The sequence below is a fragment of the Dasypus novemcinctus genome, chromosome 14, assembly GCF_030445035.2.
Source record: "Dasypus novemcinctus isolate mDasNov1 chromosome 14, mDasNov1.1.hap2, whole genome shotgun sequence".
Taxonomy (NCBI): Eukaryota; Metazoa; Chordata; class Mammalia; order Cingulata; family Dasypodidae; genus Dasypus; species Dasypus novemcinctus.
This window is the reverse complement of record NC_080686.1, coordinates 9,999,559-10,010,066: the sequence shown is the minus strand read 5'-3', so window position 1 is coordinate 10,010,066 and position 10,508 is coordinate 9,999,559. Positions and strand designations below refer to the sequence as shown.

Below are 10,508 nucleotides of genomic sequence, written 5' to 3'. Positions count from 1 at the left end.
CCTAGGGCCCCGCCAGCGCCGCCGGCTCCAACTCTCGCCTCGCGACGCCCGCCGTCGCCGGCCCCTCCCCGCGCTCGCGGCTTTTCCGGGCCCGGCCCGCGCGCGCGCCTGTCCCTTCGCGGGGAGCGCCAAGATGGCGGCCGCCGGCTCTGACGTGCAGCGCTCCCTGATGCAGCTGCAGGAGTGCCTGTCGGCCGCCGACCGCTGCGGCGCCGCGATGGCCGCCTATCACCTCATCCGCGGGCTGGGCCAGGAGTGCGTGCTGAGCGCCAGCCCCGCCGTGCTGGGTGGGTCCCTGCCTCCGGGCTCGGCCGGTGCGCGCCGGGGGAGGGTCCCGAGGCCGCCCTGCGCCGAGGCGGCTGAGGCAGGGTCCCGAGGTCGCCCTGCGCCGAGGCGGCTGGGCAGGGTCTACGGTTTGGGGTTTCTGGTGTGGGCGGGGTCGTATAACAGCCCCCGTTTCTCTTGCCCTGGGTATATTTAAGAGTGTTTTGAAGTCCGTGGAGTTGATTCTTTGGATGGAGCATGAGAATTTCTGTGGATGTGGATAAAAAGGGATTTGCCATACTCCTTTTTTTTTTTTTTTAACACTAAAGGAGAGGCGTTTTGAAACTAAATGAATGAAAATGCCCCCAAATTTGGCAATCTCTACTATCCACAGTGGGGGGAGAGAGCGAAAGGAAAGTATTTTCTTTTACTTTTCCAAACTACTAATTAGACTGTTTCTATTTTTTAAAAAACCTTTCCAAACTCCTAATTTTGCTGCTTCTGCTTTTAAAAAACAATTGTGGAACTATAACGGAAAAGTTTCACGGTGCTTGTACATTTTAGTTAGGCCTGAAAAAAGTTTCTTTCCTTTGTAGTAAAAGTGCCTCTTTTCAGCACTTTCTCATTTTGAGAAATCGTCGTATTAAAACGTCTCCAATATTCCTTTTTAAAAACAATATTCTTTTTTTTTAAAAAGCTATGCAGACCTTCTCTCTTCTGTGGCAGTGTCCTCTTAATTATGACTAGGTAGGATTTGCTTCCTAAGAGGTCAGTGTTGAATATGGTTGAGAAATAATCTAAACATCCTAAGCAAGATGCTGTGCACTGCTTATAATGGGAAGAATAAAAACAAAAAAACCCCCCTGACATTAACTGCCTTCTAGTTTCAGGATTTCTAAGGTAGAATTTTTTTTTGTGCCTTTATTAACTTGTTTCTAACACAGTTTGGTATTTATTCTCAGTGTAAGTTTTATGTCCTTTCACTTGAGAGATTATAGGGGAGTGTCTTAGTTTCCTATTGTCGCTGTAACAAATTACTACAAATTTAGTAGTTTGACATTCACAGGATTACTATTTTACAGTTCTGCAGGACAGATGTCCTTTTGGGTCTCATTTGGGTAAAATCAAGGTGTTGGCAGATTGCATTCCTTTTTGGAGGCCGGGAGGGAAGAATCCCTTTCCTTGGATGTTTCAGGTTGTTGGCAGAACTCGGTTCCTGGTGGTTGTAGGACTGAAGTCCTGGTTCCTCGCTTGTGTCCTTATTTTCTAGAGGCCACCAGACTTCCTTGGATAGTGGCCGCCTCCTTCCATCTTTAAAGGCAGCAACCCCAGGTCACATTTCTCTGTCAGCTCTCTTCTGCTCTTCTGTCTTTGCATTTTTCTGACCTACTTTTCTGCATTCCTTTTCCACTTTTAAGGGCCCATGTGGTTACATTGGGCCCACCTGTTAATCCAGGGTAATATACCTACTTTCAGAAGAACTAATTAACTATGTTAATTCCCTTTTGCTCTGAATGTTAATATAGTCACAGGCATTTAACATAAGGGGTTAGGATGTGGTCAGCTTTGGGCAGGGAATCTTGCCTGCTGCATCCCTGTGGCCCACCATCAGGATTTCTTGCTTTCCTTGTCTAATACAGCAGCCTTAAGTTAGTGTTTTCTTATTTATAAAGCTCGACTGAGAAATATGCAACCTCTCTAGGGTAGGTTTATTATTTATGGAGTACTTCTTGGCAATTTAATAACTTTTTATTTGCTTTTCTTCCAGCATTACAGACTTCTTTAGTTTTTTCCAGAGATTTTGGTTTGCTGGTATTTGTTCGGAAATCACTTAACATTGAAGAAGTAAGTTGAAAATTTTCATTTTGCTTTTCTTGTATATTTCTTTATGTTGAAGTGACTTCTATTCTGACCCGTATTTATTATAATATGTAAATTTTTTATTGTAGTTTCGTGATTGTAGAGAAGAAGTCCTAAAATTTTTATGCATTTTCTTAGAAAAACTTGGCCAGAAGATCACACCTTATTCTCTTGATATTAAGGTAAGGAGATTAAAAAAATTATATATGAACATCTGTTTTAACTCGTGATGTGAGGAACTTGAATTTTTATTTCATTTATGCTTTTCTCTTTGAGAATTTGCTTATTTCTGCTTGCTTGTGTTAGAAATGAAATGGATTGTTCATTTATTTAAGATTTAAGCAGCTAAATTTCTTGTCAGAGAAATGATTTTGATAACTTTTTGCATATGGGCTATACAATGCCTTTTACAAAAGGTCAATTAATTATTAGATTTTTTGAATGACAGTTTTAAAGAATCCTCCCACTGGGAAAGATCCCTATTTCTTATAGTCCATGTGTTCTCTTGGATATCAGTCTTAAACTTGACTTGCTCATGCCACCGATCCTCCTCCAGCCTACTCCTTGCCTGCATTTCCCAGCAAACAAAAGCAGCTTTCCATCTAGTTGACAATGGAAGGAGTACTCAAAAATCAAGTTGTTCTTTCTCTGACTGACTTATACTTTCAAGTGCCACATATAAGGATAGGTTAATTTTTGGCCTTGATTGCATTTAGTTATTTTGTGTGTGAAGAGTTAGTAAAGAAATATGTATTCAATCTGAAGTAATTTGAAAATATTTTAAAAATTCTAATTAGCTATTATAAAATATTATTTTTACAGTTTATCACTTTCTTTTAAATTAGGTTTAATTTTATTCCCTTTTGACTTTTAGTCTTTTTGATGAGAATCTTAATATTTTAAAAAATTGTCTCCATAGTAGGAGTTGCAAGTATTTATAGAGTGTTTCACAGTTTTCAAAGTTCTTTAATATGCAGTTTGTTTTATTTAATTTCACCAAGACTGCATGAGGTAGGTATTATTAACCTCTCTGTCTTAGAAGTTAGGAAACTTTTCTGCAGCCTTGGAATCAGGTCATCTCATTCCAAAGAACCTTCTTGTCTCATTTACTGTGCTGTTTCCTTGAAGAATCCCTTCCAATTTCTCTGTATTATTTTTGTCATCTTTTTTTATAGTTTGTTTTTTTCTTTCTTTGTATATGGCAACAAATGCAATGGGAAGTAATAAGGGAGAAGTAAATTTTTAAAAAATCCTGCTGAGGTATGCTTTGAGTTTGTGTTTTCATGCTGGTTGTTGATATTGTTACCACAGTATATTATATCGGTGTTTTCAGTAGTTCTTAAATCTGTATGTTTGTATATTCAAATATTATACTTTAAAAAAATTTTTAGATTATTGGAGATTTTTTTTTTTTTTTAAAGATTTATTTCTCCCCATCCTCCCCCCCCGCCGTTGTTTTGCACTCACTGTCTGCTCTGTGTCCATGTGCTGTATGTTCTTTTGTATCTGCTTATCTTCTGTTTAGGTGGCACGAGGAACCAATTCTGGGACCTTCTCGAGTAGGATAGAGGTGCTTAATGTCTTGTGCCACCTCAGCTCCCCGGGCTGCTGCATTTCTTACTATCTCTCCTCTGTGTCTCTTTTTAATTGCATCGTCTTGCTGCACCAGCTCTCCACATGGGCCAGCATACCAGCACAGGCCAGCTTGCCTTCACCAGGAGGCCCTGGGAGTTGAACCCTGGACCTCCTATATGGTAGATGGGAGCACAATCGCTTGAGCCACATCTGCTTCCCAAATATTATACTTTTAACAGCGAAATTGTTACATTTTATTATACCATATGTTGGTTTCACTTCTCCCAGGGATGTAATTTTAGCTACCATTAAGCCTTAGTTCCTGTTGAATATTGATGATTTAGTATGTCTCTTTTTAAAATCTAGAATACTTGTACCAGTGTTTATACAAAGGATAAAGCTGCCAAATGTAAAATTCCAGCTCTAGACCTTCTTATTAAGGTAAATTTATAATTCTAAGCACATGTGTTTTATATTAAATTTATAATTTATTAAGCAGAAAATTGGATTTTTAGTTCTTTTTTAAGTTGAGAGGTTGGAGGATAGCATTGATATATGGATAAAATGCGATTTTTTTAATCTGTCACTGAACTGTACTCCAGTATTCTGTTCTCAGACCATTATGGGTGACAAAGGAAGAATTTTGGACTGTAAGGGGAATGAGGGGGGAAATTAAAGAATTTACTGTTCTTCCATTTATCATCCTTACTCTATTTGATGAAACCTAGTGCTACTAAGATTTGCCAAAAAAAAAAAAAACCCGAAAAATCCCCACCTCATTGTATCTCTGAGGTCTTTCCTAAGCCCTTAGCAATGGGAATGGGTCCGTAAGTGATATTAAAATGGTCCTTGGGGCTCATTCTCATCTGCATCTCTCTCTTAGATGCATCTCTCTTTTTGCAGTTCTTCATTTTTAGAGTTTCTTTGGTGTTGAGTACCTCTGAGGGGATGATCTAGTCATTTTACTGGTGTTTGAGAAAGCGAAATTAAGCCTAGACAACCCTTCGCCTTTGTAACTTCCAAAAACTACCCCAGCCCTCCCTCCCAGTCAACCTGGCTAGCTAGGAATCTCCAGGGGCCCAGGTTAAGTCCCCATGGGACATGTGCTTCCCTGCTGTACATAGATGCACCAAGATGGATAAAGGCCTTTCTTTATTCTCCTCTTTAGAGAACAATAATTTGTATTCTTTTAGTTACTTCAGACTTTGAGAAGTTCTAGACTCATGGATGAATTCAAAGTTAGAGATTTATTTACCAAATTCTATGGAGAACTTGCTTTGAAAACAAAAATAACAGATACAGGTGAGATGCATTTAAATGTTATTTAAAACTATTTTAACAAATTAACATAAGAATTATTGGTGTAAAACTTAGTTTTCTTCCACCAAGGTATTTATATGTTTTAGAGATGAGTCCTTTTCACTGGAAACAAAGCAAAATGGAAACAAAAGCAATGTGTGATGACTTCCATTGATAAAAATTCTACTCTTTCCTAAATGATTTTTTAAAATAGAAAACCCCAACATGTTTCAGATATCATTTAATTTATGAATAATAGATTTGCATAAAACTGATCAAGTAAACTCTTATGCAAAACTAGATAGTTTGTTTTATACTGCAGAGTTTCCTTTGAACTAAACATCTCATTTTCTCATTTGTATGTTTTTGTTAATTTAACTTATTTAAATGTAATATTAGGCCTTCATTTATCTAAAATTTACTTTCAGTTCTAGAAAAAATATATGAGCTCCTAGGAGTACTAGGCGAAGTTCATCCTTATGAGATGATAAATAATTCAGAGAAACTCTTCCGGGCTCTTTTGGGTGAACTTAAAATCCAGGTATGATGTTGAGAAACTGTAAATTTTAGGATATTCTGTTAAGACTTGGTTATAATTTTCTCTCATAATGTTATCTTCTTAAAACTTTCCTTTTAGATGACATCAACAGTAAGAGAACCCAAACTACCTGTTGTGGCAGGATGTCTGAAGGGATTGTCTTCACTTATGTGTAATTTTACCAAATCCATGGAAGAAGGTATTGCCTTGTGGCACTTGATTCAAAAACCATACGTCTAAAAAGAATGCCTATTTATTTATTTTAAACTTCTAGCTGTTGTAGATCATATGCAAGGAGATCCTTTGTGGCCTACACCCAGTTTCTCCTAGTGATGATATCTTCCATAACTGTAGTATGTATCATAACCAGAGTGTTGATATTGATACAACCCACCAGGCTTAGTTGGGCCTTTTTGTGTGTCTGTGGCTATTGTAATAGGTAGGTAGAGATACCTTATTGTGGTTTTATTTTGCATTTCTCTAATAGTTAATGGCGCTGGCCATCTTTTCATGTGCTTATTTGCCATCTGTATATTCTTTTCAGTGAAATGGCTCTTTATGTCTTTTATCCATTTTCTAATTGGATTGTTTGTTGAATTTTGAGAGTTGTTTATATATTCTCTTCCCTGTCCCTTTTAGTCCAGGCTGACAGTGGTTTTATTCATACAGATCTTGCAAAAAGCTTGTTGATTTAGCATGCAGGAAACAGGTCCAACCCATCAGACAGTAGGACCTGACACAGGTCCTTTCTGTATAATTGCATTTCTAATCCTGCCTTGCAAGGAAATGGCTGCCTTTTCCAAGTTTACTTAAGTTCTCACATGCAGCACTATCCTCTGGGGGATTGTTTTTCAGAAATTGTTATGTTCCCAGACAGTCAGTTTCTAGTTTCGTTGTGCCCAGCAGTTCAGTTCTCAGCTTATCTCTTTCCTCTCACGTTTTGCAATAAGGTACAAAGAAAATCCAGGCAACATTTTCCACATTTAATGTGGAAATCTCCTCAGCTATATGTTCAAGTGTGTCATTTTCAAATTCTGCCTCCCATCTAATATCAGGAGTCAGTTTTGTCAAGTTCTTTGTCACTTTAGAACAAAGATCACCTTTCCTTCAGTTTCCAATAACACATTTATTTTCATCTAAGGCCTTATCAGAACTATCTTTAGCATCCTATTTTTACCAAGTCTCTTGAAAGCAATCTAGGTCTTTTCTATCAAGTATCTCATAATCCCCTGAAAAAAATACCCCTTACCCATTTATGAAACCATTCCAACAGTTTTGGTAATTGCAGGTAGTGGCACCCCACTCTCCTGGTATCAATTTCTGTCTTAGTTTAACAGAGGACTGTAGATGCAAAGTACCAGAACTGGATTGGCTTTTATAATGGGAACTTTATTTGGGGTAAAAACTTACTGAGGCCATGAAATGTCCAAATAAAGGCACCATCAGAGATGCTTTCTCACCAAAGTCAGCTGCTGGTGATCCTTGTATCCTGTCACATGGCGGTCAGGCTTATGGCAGGGCTTGTCTCCTCATCCTTGAGCCCAGCCCCTCAGGGGCTTCCTTCCATGCCTCTGTGCTCTGCTGATTCTAAACTCTGGACCTTCTCTCAGCCTCTCTGGGCTTCTCTGTTTTCCTATAGTCCTCTCTCTTACATGGCAGCATCAGTATGGCAGCTCTTTTTTTCTGTATGTTTCTCTTTCTCTGTTTATTTAAAGTTCCATTAAGAGAGTGGAGACCCAATCTGAGTCATACCTTACTGACATAGTCCAATCAAGGGGGCCTACACACACAGGAATGGATTAGTTCAAGACCATGATCTTTTTTTGGGATTCACCAAGTTCAAAATGTCTTGGTTGTATAAATTCATGTCTTTCATTAAATTTGGGATGTTTTCAGCCATAATTTCTTTGAAAGTTCTCTCTGCCCATTCCTCTCTTCTCCTTGGACTCCAACAATGCATGTTAGTATGCAGAATAGTGGCCCACATCTTCCTCAGGTTCTGTTTATTTTTCTTCATTTTTATTTCTTCTCAGATTGAATGATTTCAATTGTCTTATCTTCAAGTTCACTGGTATTTTTCTTCTGCCAGCTCCAATCAGCTGTGTAAGAAATAAATCTTATTTTAGAAGAAAATACGGCTCACCCGATTGTGGAGAAGAAAAGAATTCTCAATCTTGCAAGAAGGGATGCACAACCAGAAAACATGGCTAGAGCCCCGAACAAAGAAAAATGACACAATTTATACCCTTAAGCCTGGCACGCAAGCCCTTCCTCTGTTTCTTCATAGATTGGATACTTCAGAAGTTACAACCTATACGAGAAGATAACTTTCTCATGCAAAAGTTTGTGACTTAACTGCTTCCCTCATCACATTCCACCATTTTAGTTTTTACCTGCTACCCTTTGCCAAATAAGGAATGGAATTTAGTGCTGAATTGGTATTGATTTAGCTCTTTCTTGGGCATCTTTTTTACTGCCTATAGGACTGGCTTAAGCTGGTTTCCTTTGTTCCTGCTTAACCCAGGAGTGGGAGACTGAGGCAGTAGGCTGCCAGGTTACATTAATCAATATTTTTCTTCCTTTATGTGAAAACTAAACTAATCTTTGTTTCTTACAGCTGTTGAACCCCTCTAGGAAATTTTTAACTTCCATTACTTTGGTCTTCAGCTTGGTTCCTTTTCCTTTTCATAATTCCTATCTCTTTATTGATACTTTCTTTGTGTTCATCTGTTATTTTCCTAACATCCTTTATTTCTTTGCCCCTGTTTACCTTTTGCTCTTTGAGCATTTTTCATTTAGGGCCATTTTATAAAATGTCCTTGTCTGGCATATGCCAAGCTTTGTCCTCTGTACTGACTGTTTCTAATGCTTTATTCTTCTCTTTTGTTGGGATATCACTCCTGTTTCTTAATATGTTTTGTAATATTTTGTTGAAACCTTGACATTTTGATATTTTAATATGTTGTCTCTGCAATATGGCATTTGTTCCTTAAATTTGTATACAGCTATTGTTGTGATTTCCTTTGACTATAAGGAACTAACAAAAAAAGGGGGGGCAGGGGGAGATAGAAAATGCTTTTTCCAGGTCTTGCAGATTGGCCTGTTCAAGAGCTGTCCTTGAGAACCATACAATGAGTTTGGAGAACAGATTTAGGCAACTGGCTCTAGGCGACAGCATACGGTATTTCCCTGTCTTTTCTGAGCATGTATCTTATGGCCCTAGAATTCCCTCATTTACTCAGATACAGATGTCCACTCTTCCCAAGGAAGCAGCGTTTCGGCATAGTTTTGGGCTTTGCACTCTGTCTCCCATAACCAACACAGTCTGCCCACCGGACCTCCAAAAGACAGGTTTTTCCCTTATGCAAAATACATTCGTTCCATCACCTGTATCAAAAGCCTTAAGCCATTTTAGAACAATGCTAAGTACAAAGTCTCATCAAAATCAGTTTTGGGTATTGTCTTAGTTTGCCACAGGGCTGCTGCAGCAAAGTACCAGAAATGGGTTGCCTTCTAAAATGTGAATTTTTTTAGGGTAAAAGTTTATAGTTCAGAGGCCATGATGTGTCCAAATCCAGGCATCAGCAGAGGTGCTTTTTCACCAGAGTCAGCTCCTGGTGATCCTGGCCTCTTGCCACTTGGTGATCAGGCATATGGCAGGGCTTTCTCTTCAGCCTTGAGCTTCCCCATGGGCCCACCCCTTGGGGGGGCCTCTTTCTGTGCCTCTCTATGCGCTGCTGATTTTAGACTCCAGGACCTCTCCCAGTTTCTCGAGGCTTTTCTGCCTTTCTGCAGCTGTAGGCAAACCTGGAGTCTTTTTTTCTTGCTTTTCTTCTTTCTCTCCCATGGCAGGATCAAAATGACCGCTTCCTTTTCTCTGTGTGTCTCTTCTGTGTGTCCCATTTATATAAGGCGGGGTAGGAGGGTAAAGACCCAACCTGAGTCACACCTCATTGACATAGTCCGAGCAAAAGCAATCTAATCAGATGATCTAATCAAGTTCTAATGCAGTCAAAGGGTCTTACACCCACAGCAGTGGATTAGTTAAAAAATCTCTTTTTGGGATTCACCAAATTTGAACTGTCACAGGTATGATCCATTCAGGGGAAAATTCTCCTGTCTGATAGACAAGTGAAACTTAGAAAACAATTTACCTACTTCCAGTATACAATGGTGGAACTAGCATAGGCTAAACATTACCATTCCAGAAGGGAGAAATTGGAAGGAAAAGAGGGATCACAGTTCCCAAACAAGTAATAAACAAAGCAGCGCTAACTCCACTAGATCTCAAGGTCTGAGAAACATCTGTGGTTTAAGGTTTTGTCCTCTGGGTCTGCTGAAGCAGCAGCCTCACCCCTTCCAATACTTGCGTAGGGGCCATGCTGTCCCTGAAGAAGGCCCCTCACCCTCTTCAAGCACCAGAATGGCATGTAGGCTCTTTGAACACCAGGGCACAGACCCCACCCTCTCTGAGAATTGGGGCGGCAGCACTTTTCCTGAACAGGGTGAAAAGCCCACCCCCTTCAAGTGCAGGAGCAGGTGGCCTGCCTCCTCCACGTTCAGGGTGGATCTGCCGTTTCCACCCACATGGGTAGGCCCACTTTCTTAGTCCAAGTAGATCTCTTTGGTCCAGGCCTTGGCTTCCATGGTTCTCCCCTCGAAGTCATTCTTCCTTCAGTTTGTCCATTTTCCATCCCTTTCAGGCATTGCTTCTGATTATACAAATTTTGTAAAACCTTGTTGACTTTGTGTGCAATTCCAGGGTGTCTGAACTATCACATGGTAGAAATTTCCATAGTGCCTTCCTGGATAATTGTATTTCTAGTCTCAGAGCATACTCTGAATAGGCTGATAATTTTTCAAACCATCAGTTGCTCCTTTCTTTGTGCTTAACAGTTCAGTCCTCAATTTATTTCTTTCCTCTATCATTTCACTTAAAAGCTATAAGGAGAAACCAAGCTGTACCTTCCAC

General features: G+C 39.7%; 1 protein-coding gene across 1 annotated transcript in view; it reads left to right on the top strand.

The window, feature by feature from the left end:
* The window catches only part of PRKDC (protein kinase, DNA-activated, catalytic subunit), a 199,218-nt gene continuing 188,710 nt past the window's right edge, over positions 1-10,508 (top strand). Inside the window, exons 1-7 of the mRNA XM_058275516.2 lie at positions 1-287; positions 2,033-2,109; positions 2,214-2,306; positions 4,066-4,140; positions 4,893-5,001; positions 5,427-5,539; positions 5,636-5,735. Of these exons, the coding sequence (XP_058131499.1) occupies positions 134-287; positions 2,033-2,109; positions 2,214-2,306; positions 4,066-4,140; positions 4,893-5,001; positions 5,427-5,539; positions 5,636-5,735 (721 nt within the window). The 5' untranslated portion in view covers positions 1-133. The remainder of the gene's footprint in view (positions 288-2,032; positions 2,110-2,213; positions 2,307-4,065; positions 4,141-4,892; positions 5,002-5,426; positions 5,540-5,635; positions 5,736-10,508) is intronic.